At 38.8% G+C, this 16,205-nt stretch overlaps 2 protein-coding genes across 2 annotated transcripts; one reads left to right on the top strand and one right to left on the bottom strand.

The window, feature by feature from the left end:
* Positions 1-1,144: 1,144 nt before the first annotated feature.
* Positions 1,145-12,587, top strand: LOC131693842 (major facilitator superfamily domain-containing protein 8-like). Its single transcript, XM_058982042.1, has 3 exons — positions 1,145-1,739; positions 1,797-2,452; positions 11,883-12,587. Exons 1-3 carry the CDS (start codon positions 1,557-1,559, stop codon positions 12,514-12,516), a joined length of 1,473 nt encoding a protein of 490 aa, XP_058838025.1. The 5' UTR covers positions 1,145-1,556; the 3' UTR covers positions 12,517-12,587.
* On the bottom strand, positions 12,569-14,793 carry LOC131693841 (organic cation transporter protein-like). The gene is made up of 3 exons (XM_058982041.1): positions 14,184-14,793; positions 12,997-14,120; positions 12,569-12,938 (listed from the first exon to the last, which is right to left on the bottom strand). The coding sequence occupies exons 1-3, from the start codon at positions 14,345-14,347 to the stop codon at positions 12,580-12,582; spliced, it is 1,647 nt and encodes a 548-aa protein (XP_058838024.1). The 5' UTR covers positions 14,348-14,793; the 3' UTR covers positions 12,569-12,579.
* Positions 14,794-16,205: the final 1,412 nt, after the last annotated feature.

Here is a 16,205-nt window from a genome sequence, read left to right as displayed (position 1 = left end):
TTAAAACACATACAATTTTTGGAATTAATTTTCAAAATTCTAACCTCGTTTCGTTCGATTTTGGTGCACGTTACTTTTGATTACTTCACTGTTCATGATAAACAATCCTGGTTGCAAGTACTTCGGTCAGACCGGCACCTGGTGTTCCGATATCTCCTTTAGCAGCCCCTTCTCTGCTTCCATGCTTTTTCCATCCACTGCGTTTCTCGCTGCAAATTTTCACGATAACTTTGTCGGCTTCGATGGTTTGATGTCTCTTTAGCTATGATCGTATCTATCAGATCTCCGACACTAAGAATATTTCCTGACCGGAGCTCTAACATATGCCCTTCTTAACCGTCAGATCACGGCCCACGTGGTACATCGGACGTCTTAATCATTCCTACATTTCAACCGTCATGTAGAGTAAATGTTCTTTCTATAAACGATAGCTTTTTATCCGCTCACAGCCAACGACATCAATTTCAGAGAGGCGCAACTTTTTCAACCCGCCATCCGCGAGAGCACAAGTTTTGCTGCTTTTCAATGCTCAGTGAAGCCCCAAACCCACATCACTTGCGGCGTGCTGCTGGAAATGGAAGTGGTTTAGTGACTTGATATCCAAAGTATAACTCACCTGATTGAGAGCTAATCGAAAGTTGAATGTCGTCGTACCGCCTTTACGCAAGTAAGCGCGAGCAGTGGACTAGTGATAGCAGTGCACACGAGTTCGATCTGCTGCACACTGACTAGAGTACCGTTTCGATTCGCTCGCTAACCGAAACGGGACGTCCAGTGGGTATGATTTGCGATTGTCTATTTGCCCATAAATAATCGGCGCTCGCTGTGCCGGGAGTCCCCAACACGCGATGCAGCAATGGAGCGTTCAATTTAAAGTTAATTGGTTTGCATGTTTCATACCCTCTCTAGCGTTGACTTGCGTCGACCTCGACGGCAGATTGTGGTGTCAACCGGTTCGCTCAGCGATGCTCATACGTACGCCGTACGTCATTGATGGCAATCGATTTGTTTGGCATAGTGGCTCTGAAAATTAATTCTTGATACGATGACGACGCAATGTTCATTGCGTCTTCACGAGTTATTTCCACTTCTATCAAACGAAAATTGTTCACATTCTATGGAGTGATATGGACGAATATTTTTTCTGGCCTTGTTCGCATCGCTTTACCCACTGTGGTCCTACGATTCTTTGTAAAACGGTGATTGCCCCTCGGAATTGAAAATCAAGATTTATATCAAAATCGAAGCTTGAATTGCACAGACGTGCATGGTTCCGTTGCATTGCCGTTCCATAACATTCAGCATTACTGGCATTTTTTGTTCAACCTGTGATCAATTGAACTTGTTATTTACTTCATGCAAATGTTATAAGAAGAAATCGACATTATTTCGATGCAGGCTGTCCCCCAATCGATAAGATAACGTTCAATTGCAAATCGGCATTGAACCCGATCGGTTGTTTGTTGTGGTTCAGTTTCGGGGCCCTGCTGCTCGCGTGGGAGTTTCGATATTTCAAGTGCCACGAGCTTAGGGCAGGTCATGTGTGCTGAGTGACGATGGCGCAACTGTTAAAATGGATCTCTTTGAATCAACCGGAAAAGGAACGCGTCCTAGGACTGGAAACAGCGGCCGAGTATCGACAGCGATGGATTTCAATCCGAGTGGTGTACTTTATAGGATACCTTATGTTCTTAGCGTTCGGAATAGTTGCCACCGGGTTATGGCCTTATCTCAAAACAGTAATGTTCATATTTCAAAAAAATGTCAATCAGAAGGCTTACTTGTTTTGATTGTAGCTGGAACCCACGGTCAGCAAGGTGTTTTTGGCGTACGTCTTTGGTGTTACTCCACTGGGACAGTTGATATTCAGTCCATTGTTTGGATGGTGGACGAATAAGCTATCGTCGATGCGAGTGCCACTGATGTTGCTGGCAGCCATTTTCACCGTAGGAAGTGTGATCTATGCACTGCTGGGGGAGTTTGCTGACCATCGGGGGTACGTTTTGTTGTTTTCGAGAACATTGGTTGGAGTTGGATCGTCTGCGGTAACGATATGCAGAGCGTACATTTCCTCGGCTACTATGGTTTCGGAGAGGACGAAAACCATATCCTATATGGCATTGGCACAAAGTTTAGGTCTGATGGTGGGTCCTATCTTTCAATCGATTTTCGCTGAACTCGGCGAGGAAGGATTCAGCTTTCTGGGTTGGTTTCGGGTCAACATGTATACAATTGCGGGCTGGATCTGTGCAGCGCTCGGGTTACTCAACATTGTGCTTTTGATGCCGTGGATTTTCCAAGACAGTCCCATTGCTGTGAAGGAAGCAATGAAGAACCAAGGTGCAGCCACTGCCAAGGAAACCTGGAAGTCAATGCAGTTGCAGTATTTCTCCATTACAATTATGGTCGTGGCGTTTTCGTTGTTGATGTTCGTGTATGTGGCGTTTCAGACGTAAGTGGATTTTTGTGTTGTTTTGGTTTTCAGAATACTTTGTATATATTGGACATTTGCCTTAATGGTAATGTAATTTAAAGCGGGCCTGCATTCTATGTTTACGGATTCTGCAATACGTGAGCAACGCACAATGTATGTGTCGAAGTCGGGATCGATGAGCATGTGAATGAACGTTGATTTGATAAATTATAGTCGATTAAGTGTAGGTCTGCTCCGTCAATTGAAAATTTATTTGCCAATCTGTGGGCGCGAATCAACCAAAAGAATTCGTTTAAGTTACTTTTCAATTAATTGAAAACAATACTGCCATGTGAAGAACTAGAGTTATTTTCAAACAATCCTACATTTTAATAAGGACACGTGTTAGATTTGTTTTTACATTTTTTCATGAAATGAAAATAGTTCTATCACTACGAATGATATGTTCAAACTCGACGAGATCGAAAGTTCGTGTGCGTTAAACAAATTTATTCTTAGGATAAAATCGGCCATGTGTGGAATTTTAATCTAAACTGCTACTACCACTATCAAAAATATGAAAAAAACAAACAAAATATAAGTGACAAATACGCACCAAAAAATAATGAAATTTAAACGACATGTACATCAATACGAATGTAAACATACAAAGATCGAATCAAAAATTTGATTGAAAATTACGTTAAAATCAATGCACTCAATTGGAGCATCAAAAAGCATACAATTTTACACACTCATTCGTGTAATATTACATGTCATTCATTTTATAGCAATAAGTGTGTAAAAAATACATTGAAGTGCATTGGTTTTCCGTTTGAAGAAACTGTAATTTTCAATCCACGTGTAAAATTACAATACAATTCGCTGAAGAAAGCACGCCAAGTCGTGTGTATTTGTGGTGGAACTTAATTTTACATTTATATTCATGCTCCAAATATGTGCATGAAAATAAACTTAAAATTACAAAATATGTTTTTCTGTGTAGAGTGGCTGGAATCATTGCATTTTCAAGCGCAGCACTTTTTGAGTTTCTTTTGTGGTCAAAAATGAAATTTTGGGGCGATTGGTTGCTTCCGGATCTGCGCATTGCGTTTAAAGTTTGTATGGAATTTGCTGTGATAAAATGTACCTTTTTGCTCTCCACTCAGGTCTCTATTCACTCAAAAAATATCCAATACAATAAAGAATTATCCAACAAGTGGTTAACAACTTTTCCGAAAACTGTAATATGCTAGGATTTTTTATAAATATGTTATTACGATTTTAAGATATAAAAGGTAAATAAAAAAAAAATCTGTCAACATTGCAAATGAACCACTAACGTCAGCTTTAAAATATTGGTTGCAATACGCCTTGATAGTAGTCATTCGAGGAGGCCTGGGAGGGCTTATAAGGCCTTTCTCATGTTGCATGCTTTTCAAACTCTTACCTGCCCAAAACAAACTTCAGCCAGTACTTAGTATTTGTAGTAGCTATTTGTACGGTGTACGGAATACTAACATTTTCACGTGCTGTATGTTTTTGCCTTTCTTCTCTTTTATTTCGATTATTTTGTTACGATTTTACGCATGATTGTCACAACATCTGATGTAATATCCAATCTTTCTCTAATACATTGTAGCATGTGAGCCTTACGTCTGTTTCACGCTTTTTAAACGTAACAATGTGTAAATGCGGCTTCAAGCGCCAGCACACAAGCGATCATTCTTCGGAGAATTCCCATTCTGAAATACGTAACTTATATACACCAAACAAAAAGGCTCAGGGTGCCACTTTTTCTCCATCTGAACCTCAATTATCTCTAAATTAGTCATCAGAATGACGGCCTGCGAGAACATTCAAAAATCTGCGCGAACATGCAACGAAATTCAAACACACGAAGTTATACACACTCTTGCATACGCGGCATAAAAATGGTAACACTATTAAACACGTTACCATAGAAGCACTTGTGCTATTCGCGATAATACAAATCTGGTCACGCATGCAAACATACAATCGCGATCGATACCCGTGATCTCATATACATAAAAACACTGCCGTAAGCAAGTTAATATGTTACCACGTACAAATTTATAATCGCGATCTCAAGTGCGATTATTCAAATGCTCGTTCCAAAGCAATCATGAATCGGTCACTTCCGGAAGCCCTAGCAGCTTATGTTCATACCTTCATAGTCTTCGTTTCAATAACACAAACTCACATGCACTAGAAACCTCAGGGCGCCATGGCCGGATACTCTAATGACATGGAAGAACTCACTCTCTTCTAGATTTGTACTGTGCACTCAATATGGCGACTCGCGTGAACACGAAGTTATACTCATGTGACACACAAACCTCCTAGCGAGCAATCTCGTTGACGTACTAGTGCTCGAGCCTTACGCTATAATACAACCCCAGTCACAAACGTGTATATGCAAATGCAGTCATCCATGCAAACATACGCCCGGAATGTCGCAAACATAAAAACACCCCTGGTAAATAGAATTGTATCCCTAGTTTAAAAACACCTGTGAAATTTTTCATTAATATGTGTTCCCCCTTTACTATATTGTTAGTTTTAAAATAACTGTAAATATTTCCTAAAAAACTATTACTATTGAATTCTTTGTTTTAAAATTTTTCATAAAAAAAATCTTTTGCCCCCTCTCTTGTATATAGAATCTTATTTCTAGTCTTAAGATAGCTGTAAAATTTTTCTCTTCTTAAAAAAAAATTTCAACATTGTAACCTCCTAGTTTTAAAATATCCAAAATGTAAAAACAAAAGAATTTGGCACCGCCAAACTAACGCATTTGTGCCTATCAAATAAACGAAATGAACAAAATAAATAAATAAAAACACCCCTATTATTAAGTGGGGTAAGGGTTTCAGCGTTAAAAAAGTCAATTTTCTGCCAATTTTAGAAATATGGGTGAAGCAAATTGATTAAAACTTTTGTACATTATACTACATCATTTCAATAACATATTGTAATTTTTTCATGCAAAAATATCTACAAGCGACTCGGTGACGAAGCTTTTTGTGGAACGTCTCTGGAAAAACACGATTTGCGATGTTAACTGCCATTCAAAAACTACTCGACCGATTCATTTTAAACTTTGCATACACATTCTATGTTAAAAATACCTAACTCCTCCGTTGAGTCTTCGGGATAATATTTCAATTAAGGGGCTTTCTACTCATAAAACGGCAGAATTTCTCTTTAAAAATAGCAATTCCTCCATTTTATTAGCAAAAAACCCCTTAATTGAAAAATTATCTCAAAAACTCAAAGTAGGGGTTAGGTATTTTTAACATAGAATGTGTATGCAAAGTTTGAAATGAATCGGTCAAGTAGTTTTTGAATGACAGTTAACACCGCAAATCGTGTTTTTCCAGAGACGTTCCACAAAAAGCTTCGTCACCGAGTCGCTTGTAGATATTTTTGCATGAAAAAATTACAATATGTTATTGAAATGATGTAGTATAATGTACAAAAGTTTTGATCAATTCGCTTCACACATCTTTCTAAAAAAAATGTCAAAGATGATTTTTTTACGCTGAAGCCTTTGACCGTCTGTTAGCGAAGTGAAATGTTTAATGGGAAACAAACATGGTTTTTTTTCGAAGTTGGATGCAGGTTTCACCATTTTAAAAAATGAGGATTAAATTTTGTGAAATAAATTCGTTTAGGGACTTAATTTTGTTAAAATCGTGAAGGTTTGCGAAGTTCAAAATGATGGTATAACCTTTGGGGAACGGGCATAGCGTAGTTGGTAAATCAATTGCCTTGTACGCAGCTCACCTGGGTTCGATTCCCAACCCTGCACACAGGTTTAGATATTTTCCCAAAGAGATTTCTCTCACCCGAAATGAGGCGAATGTCCCTAGGGTTAAAACCTCTATAATAAAAAAATGATGTAACCTTTCTATATGAGAAAGGTTAAAATGTGCCAAATTCAAAAAAGGTCAATTTTCGTCATTAATTTTTTTTCGAGCTTACATCAAATCTCGACGTTTCCTGTATATTAAAGACATTTGGTATCAAAAATACAAATGCGATTTTAAAATTTTCCTTTACTCCCCATTTTGAGCATTTTTCAGTTCCTGCTTATATGGAATCAAAAACCGTCTTGGTGGTACCAATTTATATGAGTGATCACACTCTTCAATCCGTAACTCCGGAACCGGAAGTCCGATACATCAATAGCGACCGATGGGAAGGTTGTACTTTTCATTTGGGACTAAGTGTGTGCAAATCGGTCTCCCGTTTCATTTCACTACAATATAAAAATACTGTTCATGTTTTGTATGTAGGATTACAAGCAATATATTGTGCAAAATGAGCACTATTTCGTTTGGTGAAAGTGTAAAGTCGCAGCAATCAAAGTTGAATACCGATCGTTTTTCTTCAGAAGAGCGTGAATTATAAATTAAATGTAGTTTGTATTGATGGTCAATTTAACTTAAATAAGTATTCAATGCATGAACGTTTATTTAATGCAAACCAACTGCGAACGTAGAATGAGTGGCAAACATGTCTAGCTACGATGATGCATGTACGGGAAGCATTCCGTTAAAATCCCCTTTGAGCGACCTAGTAAGTTTTGATTAATTATTGTCGCCAACAATAGAAATCGAGTCTTCAATATTTGGATAATCGACTCTGCTCAGTGTGTAGTTTACAAATTGTAGCTTGAATTTGCACAATTACTCATGCATAGTGATCACATTCATAAACAGAAAATAATTTGCACTGGAGGTGAGATACTACAGCGACCAGCACAAAATCTCCTCGACTTATAAACTGCTGGTTAGCGATCATAGTGGGCAATCTTGTAGTTCACCGGAAACTGGTAGTTGCATATGTCAGGTCGCTGAAAAGTTTCAGAAAGTACGATGATGCCATATTTATGTACAATTGAGAAGAAAAAGACGGCGCTTGTGGCATGCTTGACTGATTCTTATCCCAAGCGTTTGTTAAATATCTGCCTGCTTAGTTGCAAACAAATACAACAAATAGGTGTCTATTGGTAACGAAATTGTAACAAAAGTCGATGTGGTTTTATCAAAGTTTACTTATTGAGTTATAATTAAGCCAAAAAATATATTGCAACTATTCAAAAGGGATGACGACCATCATCGATCGATTGGACCATCATCGGTTCGAAAAAAAAAATTGGTATATTATTTTTGCTTATTTTAGGCCGATAATTCTTTTTTCATTTTCTCTTCATAAATAACTTCAACAGTTTGCTGTTGTAGCTTCATTTTGCTTATGACCTTCGATTAACTCCCAATCATAATTTGGTATACCTTGTGATATAGTGGTGGTATAAAGATGAAGTGGTTGAGTTCGGCGGGGAGTATAAGGGATCGATGGGGTGGTGGTCTGAGGGGATGTAATGAGGGGAGACCTAAGAGGGGTTTAAACGGGGAGGGGTTTGCCAGCGAAGGGGGGGGGGTGGGTGGACCCCATCCGTACACCCCTAGCCACGCCCCTGTTAAACTCCAAAAACCTCATGTCAGTCGAAATTTTTTTTTGCCTAGATTAGGTTGATAATTTTCAGAGTGATTGCAAAACCTTTCTATATGAGAGAGGCAAAAGGCAAAATATGCCAAAATCCAAAAAAGTCAATCTTCCTCATTTTTTTCGAGATTGTATCAAATATCGATAATTTGACTTTTTACATCTATTTTTAAAAGTTTTGCATCCTTTTGTTCTAATAGTGGTACCAGTGTATATGGAGAATTTCTGTGTGGTCGCACTCTTAAACCCGTAACTCCGGAACCGGAACTCAGATCGACTCAAAATTCAATAGCAGCCAATGGGAAGGTTGTACCTTTCATTTAAGTTTGGGCAAATCGGTCTAGCCATCTCTGAGAAAAATGAGTGACATATTTGACACATACATACGCACACACACACATAAACACACATAAAGACTTTTTCCGATCTCGACCGATTGAGTCGAATGGGATATGACACTCGGTTCTCCGGGTCGGGATTAGGTTGGCGAGTTTCAGAGTGATTGCATAACCTTTCCATATGAGAAAGGCAAAAATCTGAAAATGATCGTTGAAGTATAAATAAGAAGCAACGCTCCCGATGGCTGGCTGTCCGGAGTCAAGTTGCTCGATAAAATTTTTCGTAAATGTAAATTATCAAACAGCGAGTGTCGAACGTGGACTTAGCCGGTGTCGTCATTTATCATTCTATGACAATGTTGAGTCAATGAAACATGCATAGGGAAAATGATTTGCTCTTCCCAAGAATATTTTTTTTGTTCATTGCGCATTTTCACTCACTCGAACAATCACGAAGTGCAACAATAGGCAGTACATAAGCTAAGCTAAGCTGAGCATTACTTTCATGAAAATGTTGTTCGATTACCGTATTTTGTTCAGCAAAAGCATCAGAGAATAAAATAAAAGGAATGAATAGCTCTGAGCGAAAAAATATACATTAAAAAAAAAAATTACGAAAATACCCGATTTTTATTAAATTTGAAAATTTTGGAGCTGTAAAGTTGGGTTCTCGGAAGGGCTAGAAAAGACGGAAAATGCGGGCAGGGATTCTGAATGTGATATGGAGTGTATGGTTCAGACGTGCGGGACTTCACAATCGCGTGTATCATCGCGAAAGATTCTAGCGTTTGTATGTTAACGTGTTTGATCGTGTAGACTTTCGTAAGTTGCTACTAGAAGAGTGGATAACGATTTAAACAAAAAAATGTGACTTTCCATAGTTGAAAATCGACTTTGTTCAGTTGCATCATATCAGGAACATCAAGATGTTGAGAAGAACACTCAGGGAAACTGGGTAACTTTGTCGTGACTAACGACTTACCTTTCAATATAGATGCTCCGTTTCAAAATTTCGGATGAAAAGTTGTTTATAGCTTTTGTTGTACCGAATGAAATTAATCAATTCTTCTCCATTTGGTCCAAAATAAGTTCAGCAAGGTTGTATTTTGAGGTATGTATAACATATATTAATAATGAAAACACTGTGTTTTGATAAATCTTTCGAAGACGACTCGGAAAAAGTAAAAATGTCGAGTCCATCTCGTTCAGAGCCTTCACTATAGTGCACCAACCGAATAACAACATGATTAAAAATTATAAATATTGGTCCGCTATAGACTTGTTTCTATTATCACCCGTATGAAGCTGTTTGAAGCGAACGTAGCATGCCCTCAAAGAACTGTACAATACCGAGAAGGAAAGAATCGCGTTGGGTGGATTGCGATTCACTTCGTATATGCCCTTCCGTACTACTAGCAGAGCTTATTATTTTTTGTTTCCGCTGGTTGGAAAGCAATATACACAACGAAAAAAAAAAAAATTAAAATACCCGACCGAAGCTCGTTGATTATTGATTCCCACTTATTTCATGCATCGAGCCGCAAATTTTGAACAGAATGAATTATGACTGTAGTCGAATGCTGCTGTTCACACCCAACGGATTGGTCCTCTATTCGGGAGACCACCAAGATAGAATACCATTAATAGGAAGCGAACGTCTCGGTGGACAGTGATCTTTAGTTTGTCCAGTTCTGTGCTAGACGCGACGCCAATTGGATAAAATCAGGCATATCAATACTATATATTTATAGTAAAGTGGACAGAAAAGCCAGAGAACTAGTAGGTCTTATTACAGAAAGAAAACTCGGGCATCCCATGCAAATATTCAAGCTTTTGCCGATTACTTTCATTGTTAACATCGTGTGCGAATATCTCTCGGCGTTGCATAAAAATATTGTTTATTTCTCGTCTCTCTATGCTAGATAACACAAGGAAAGCATAATATAATTATTATCATATGCACAATATCTTCTCATTGTAGATCCAAATAGAAAACGTTATGTGTTTAATTGGTTCCGCTCAGTGTTCTTGCTTAATTATATGCACGTACTATATTGAATATGGGAACTATTGTCAATACAGGGTGATAAGATTATTATTTAGATAATTCCGTTGATTATCATTAGCCCGAAGATTAGCCACGAGAATCTGATTCACAGATATTACCCACCAATCTTTTTAATAATTTTAACAGGGTTGACTGATTTGGCGCAAATTTGGAAAAAATAGGGTGGCACGGGGTAGGCTCCGTTATCCTGATGATTATTTTTTGATCATCATACTCTAAAGCAGTTTATACCTGTAAAATCCCAGAGGTCCTTTTGCTCAGTAGTACCCAGGAGTTCTGAGTTTTGTTAAAACAGCAATGCAGATTGTCTGTAAGCTCTCCCCGTAGGTCTAGACGCTCATAAAAATTATCTCATCATACACATCATCGGGTTTGTCGTTTGTAGGTGCGTAGACGTTGATGAAGCTATCAATGTAATCGATATCAGTTGCATGATTAGTTTAAATTAAAATACGCAACACGGGTATATTGAGAGCGGTGTGATATACAGGAAATCAATATTTAAATAAGTTCAGTATATCATGATGAAGAGATAAGTCCCCACCCGCACTTTAATTTTATGAAATATTTCAAAACATTCTATTAGTCATAAACAAGGTAGCAAGACAAGCAGCAAATTGAAGAAACCACAGTTGGTAGAGATTTATTGGTTGATTGGCAGTCGTTGGGTTGATAGAGTTGCTGTTAGTACTTATATGTGATAAAATAATTTCCTAGCAAAAGTATTTTTATTTGGCTGAAATTAAAAAGAGTTAAAAAGTTTAAAGCCAAAAAATAAGCTTTCTTTACTTCTGGTTTCCTAGCTAAAATTTTAAAGTGTTTTGTCGAAATGTATGGGAAAACATCTGAGAAAACTTTAAATGTAGTAGTTTCCTAATCACATTTATTACAGGGGAGTCTCAAGGCATGTAGATAATATTAATATAGTAACTTGCACCAACTTTGAATCAGTTAGCCAATAAATATAAACTAGTGCCAAATTGGGATCAACCCACGAAAACACCATTACTATGCTCCGGTAGATCCCATATAAAAACCAAATTGTGTGTATTTATGGGTCATTGATGGTGGTTTCATGGTTGTGAAACTTGACTTGGACCATGAGAATTTGCTCGAATAGCTGGTCCCAAGTGACGTCAATTTGATTTTTTCCATCAATTCCAAAACAGTCTAACGTTTCGTTGAGAACTTACTTTACTAGGGAACCTGTAAAAAGCGAATGCAAATAGCGTTAGAGGAATATAAGGATTTTCGAACAACCCTATCAGTCGAACGGATGACCTTCGTCCAAAAGGCGTTATGGAGCACATTCCAGTAAATCACTCGTTGTAACTGGTTTCACCCAATCTGTGGTGCAGTTCAGCGCTAGACACAACAAGATAAGATACACATTATTTTTCATTTCCGAAGATTTGGTTTGCGATTTTTTCGAGGTCATTGAAATTGTACTTTGTGCAAAAGAAAAACACGTACTACCAGAATGTTAAATAATTTTTTAAAAGACATTAAAATTTGTTCTTTTTTGCAGATTACTGTCGCCGATCGCTCTGGATCAGTTTGGTTGGACCAATGAGGAATCTCTTTTCTACCTAGGAATCCTGATGACTGCGGGAGCTCTCATATCCTGCATTCTGTTTCTGGTGCTAGATCCACTGTGTAAACGTTTCAGCGAAATCAACGTGCTCGTGTACGGTGCAATGTTTGCACTGTTCCTCAGCCAGTTGTTTATGATTCCGATAGGATCGGAACCGATTACTGCCTACATGGATGCTAACAGTACCATCGGATGTCCGCCCACCCAGGAATGGTGCCAATCGATACCACCCGTGACAAAGATTCAGTTCACGATAGCCTACACACTGCTCTGCGTAGCGTTCTCCATTGGAACAACGTTGAGTCAGGCAGTGTTTTCGAAACTCCTCGGTCCTAGACCGCAAGGGACATGGATGGCACTGTTGACATGCGCTGGAAGTGCTGCTCGAATTGTCGGTCCAGGTGCGGTTACGGTTTACGTGCTGCTTGGAACTTACTGGACGTTTGGTGCTAGTGCTACACTGTCCGGTTTGATATTCCTGTGGATGTGGGTCTATCGGGATCGTTTGCATCCCACCAAACCAGAACCGGCGGAAGAGCTTAAAGTACTTAATTCTATTAAGCAATAGTAGTCTCAAAAAACGCGTAGCTGTGATCTGTACTTACGTAATAGACAATAAATTTTATTTTTGTTAGGAAAGTTGATCTCTATCTTTATTGTTTCTATCATCTGTATTCATACTCATCGCTTCCTGGACGGTGTTTGGTAGCTGAATGTTGAGCGTTTCTGGAAATTGCAGTATCGCCAAACCGGATGTTATTCCCATCCCACCGAATATGACCATCGGCAAGGGTGACCACAGCTTGGCCAGTAGAGGAGTTTGTGGAGCGATCATGGACCCAATTCGACCGAACATTGAGCAAACTGATAATAAACTCTGTCTTAGGTTCGTCGGGAAAATCTCCACGGTGTATATGTACAGTGTACCAAACGACATGGTGATCGCCATTTTGCTTACGAGGAACATGATCAGGCTTAGCCAGGTATTTTCTAGAAAGATAATAATTTATTATTCTATGTATAAGTTTATAATTGTATAAAACTATACCCGTTGGAATAAATTCCGCTAGTAAGCAGAACAGCCCGCAGAGTAGCATCGTGGTACACAGTGTTGCCCTTCGTCCTACTCGATCCAGGATTAGTTGCATGATTAGAAAACCAGGAAGTTCTATGAGCGATACCAAAATAAAGTTCAGATATTTGTCTCCCGCCAAGGTGACCGAATTTAAGCTTAATCCATAGTACACGAGAACGTTGGTTAGCCAACAAAAGGAACAGTTTGCGACTCGCAGTAGAAGACCGGGACTTCGGAAGGCATCAACCAGCAAACTGAAGAAGCCAGCATTCCCTAATTCTTCCGATGCTGAGTCTTTTTCGCTGTTTGGGTAGAAGCTTTCGATCGCCGCAGGAGACAAACTCTTTCCATTCATTTTGGCTGCTTTCTTGAGAATGCCGAAGGCCTTCTCTCGATCGCCTTTGGAGAGAAGCCAACGCACGCTCTCTGAGGTCATCCATAGTAGTGGCAACGAGACGAGACCCGGTATGTAAATTATTTTCAACAGTACTCGCCAGTTACGGAAAAACATGGCGAACAGCGCTAGAGCTGCTTCACCAAAAGAGAAGGCACAGGATATCACATTGTTCCCGGAGACGCGCATTTTAGGTCCTACCAACTCCAGGGCTAGAACAAAAGCCGTAGTGTACATGGTGGAGCCAATTGCTGGATCTAGAAACTCCATAATGATGAACATTTCGTAACTCGTAGCGTACGATCGGAGTATGCCAAAAACGGCACTACCAGCGACGCTTAACAGTAGCACCAAACGGCGACCGAATCGATCGGATAAATATCCCGCAATCGGCAGTGCAATAAATTGACCGATGTTGTTGACCGTCCCCACTAATGTCAGCTTCCAATCGTTGTGTGGGCAATTGATGTTGAAATCTTTAACTATCGTCACTTCATCATCCGCGTACACAAAGTCGCTGCACTCAGCTAGGGTGCTTCTATCAAATGCATCTGCATCACAGTAAAAATCTTCTAAGCTCGTGTTAGCTATCAACCGGAATCGTTCACACTGCGCTGGCACACCATTCTTGAATGGGACGGAATTATTAAGCCACGCTGGATGGTAGCTAGTAACTGTGTCATCACATTCAGGTATTTTACATCTAGAACAAACGAAACAATGCCAGTTTATAAACGATATTTTGCTTTACAGCCAACTTCAATACCTGTAGTCGAGGTTTCCTGCAGTGAACACGTAGCTGAGCGTGAATAATGCATTGAAAATTATCGGTATGATCATCAGTCCATACTGTCGTACCTGGAAGCGTCCGAACTGGCCGATCTCGTTCAGAACGCCATCAAGATCAATGTCATCTTCGGATTTCGGCATGTTGACCTACGACAACTGTCCCCATGCACTACTTTTTCAGCACAAAACACGAAATTCACTCGAACGATTGCCTCACGCGTGCACGCTACACACCGAGGGGAATGAATAAATCTATTTCAGGACGAAACGGAGTAAATCGAACGCATGCGCCCTTCGTCCGAGGGTGGTAAACATCCGAGCACAATGTTCCAACTATGCTGTTTTCCAAGAGTTTAAAATCGATCGCAGTCGTGTTAGTACAGTCAATTGTCAACTAATTGGAAACAATCAGCCACGTCGACGATGTCTCCAAATGCCAGTCACAATCGTTCGACATCGGTTGGAATGTTTAAACCATGCCGCGTAAGAATGAGGTCGTGGAATCACTTTCCACTGGTGAACGAACGAAGCAAAAAAGTAAAATAATATAATTAAGCAACTGAGAGCAACATGAATCGACCGCGGTAGTGTCTATCGTCGTACTGAACTGAGTGGGCTGAACAGATGAACAACCATAATGCAGAACAGAACAAGTCATTACAATGCTATCAGCTGATGTCGGCTCGGTGCGGTGCGGTGGTTGTTTTGGCGCGGATGTAGATTGGATCATGTTCGCAGTAGGTGTTTGTATACTACGCATATTTTATTTCTCACAACGAAATTTCGATTACATATCTAGTAGGTAGGAGTAGGTTGACCGTCAGTTGATTTAATCATTTTCGAACTTGCGTCATAACAGTGCATAAACGGACCCATTTCATATGGGAGAAGAAAGTGCGCAGGTGATCGATAAGTATTAAAAAATGCGTGATTTCAGTAAACTTTAATTGCTACTTAACAATGCCTTTGTAACAAATATACGACTGCAGTACCTACTAATAGGCCATGATAATGACTTTTTGTGGATATTATGCACTCTAAATGCTGATTACTGGCTAGAAGTATTTAAATTATTGTCTGTATGCTAATTTACAACAGACATTCATAATATGTATATAAGAAAATAAATGCTGAAATGCGAATAAAAGGTCGTTTGCCTGGGAGTAAATAGCAATGGGTGTTTAGTAAACTATAGTAATCACTAAAAAACTCAATGTAATCGTGAAAACATGCATATACATGGATTTGTTTGTAGACGTTCGCTATTTTTTATTGACTTTGACACAGCTGAGCAGTCGGTAATTAGCTTGATAATTTGTTTTGTGACGAACAGTTCCGTAAATACAAGTTGCTGTAAACTTGTCATATTGTATTAGACAGGGAGTGTCCCCGGTTGTGAAATCGGTTCTGTTGTTTGTCTATAATTTTTGAACGGATTATCCAATATTGGTAATTGGGATGCCATTGAAGAGCTAGTGTCAACTTTGTCGATAAAAAGTACAAAAAGTATCTTAGAAATTGGAATAAATTTATAATTTTTTTTATTTCATTTTATTTTAATTTAATTTATTTTACTATCTGACTTTGTTGGTCTTAATGAATTATTAAGTATTAAGATGGGAAAAAGCCAATTTGAGTGAAGATTCGTGTGAATTCTTCGCAAATTGGCGTAAAAACCCCATATCTTTTTAATTCGATATACAGTACAATAAAATACAGTAAACTATAATTCAATACAATAAAATTAACAAAAATGTAGAAAGCAAGAAGTATTTTATTAAAGAAAAATAATCGCGCGGAAAAATCTGTTCATAAATTCATGAAAACAAGATAACGATTTCGTGAGCTGATGGATTTATGAAAACCGTGACCAAGTTCCTGAAATTATGAATATTATCGTATTCATGAAACTATTCGTAATCCAAGAAACTAGTTTGCGTCGAATATATACATGGCGTTACATTCGAATGTTTGGGAGGGTTACTGTGGTTGTTCCCTG

Source organism: Topomyia yanbarensis, chromosome 3, assembly GCF_030247195.1.
Source record: "Topomyia yanbarensis strain Yona2022 chromosome 3, ASM3024719v1, whole genome shotgun sequence".
Taxonomy (NCBI): Eukaryota; Metazoa; Arthropoda; class Insecta; order Diptera; family Culicidae; genus Topomyia; species Topomyia yanbarensis.
Note: the sequence above shows the minus strand (reverse complement) of the source record. Positions and strands in the feature narration are given on the sequence as shown.

Excerpts from the sequence above, each read along its gene's own strand:
- LOC131693842 (XM_058982042.1), top strand. The coding sequence starts at position 1,557 with ATGGCGCAACTGTTAAAATGGATCTCTTTGAATCAACCGGAAAAGGAA. Across the intron at positions 1,740-1,796 it reads TATGGCCTTATCTCAAAACA|CTGGAACCCACGGTCAGCAA; the intron begins GTAATGTTCATA and ends TTTTGATTGTAG. Across the intron at positions 2,453-11,882 it reads GTGTATGTGGCGTTTCAGAC|ATTACTGTCGCCGATCGCTC; the intron begins GTAAGTGGATTT and ends TCTTTTTTGCAG.
- LOC131693841 (XM_058982041.1), bottom strand. The coding sequence starts at position 14,347 with ATGCCGAAATCCGAAGATGACATTGATCTTGATGGCGTTCTGAACGAG. Across the intron at positions 14,121-14,183 it reads GCAGGAAACCTCGACTACAG|ATGTAAAATACCTGAATGTG; the intron begins GTATTGAAGTTG and ends CGTTTGTTCTAG. Across the intron at positions 12,939-12,996 it reads AGCGGAATTTATTCCAACGG|AAAATACCTGGCTAAGCCTG; the intron begins GTATAGTTTTAT and ends TTATCTTTCTAG.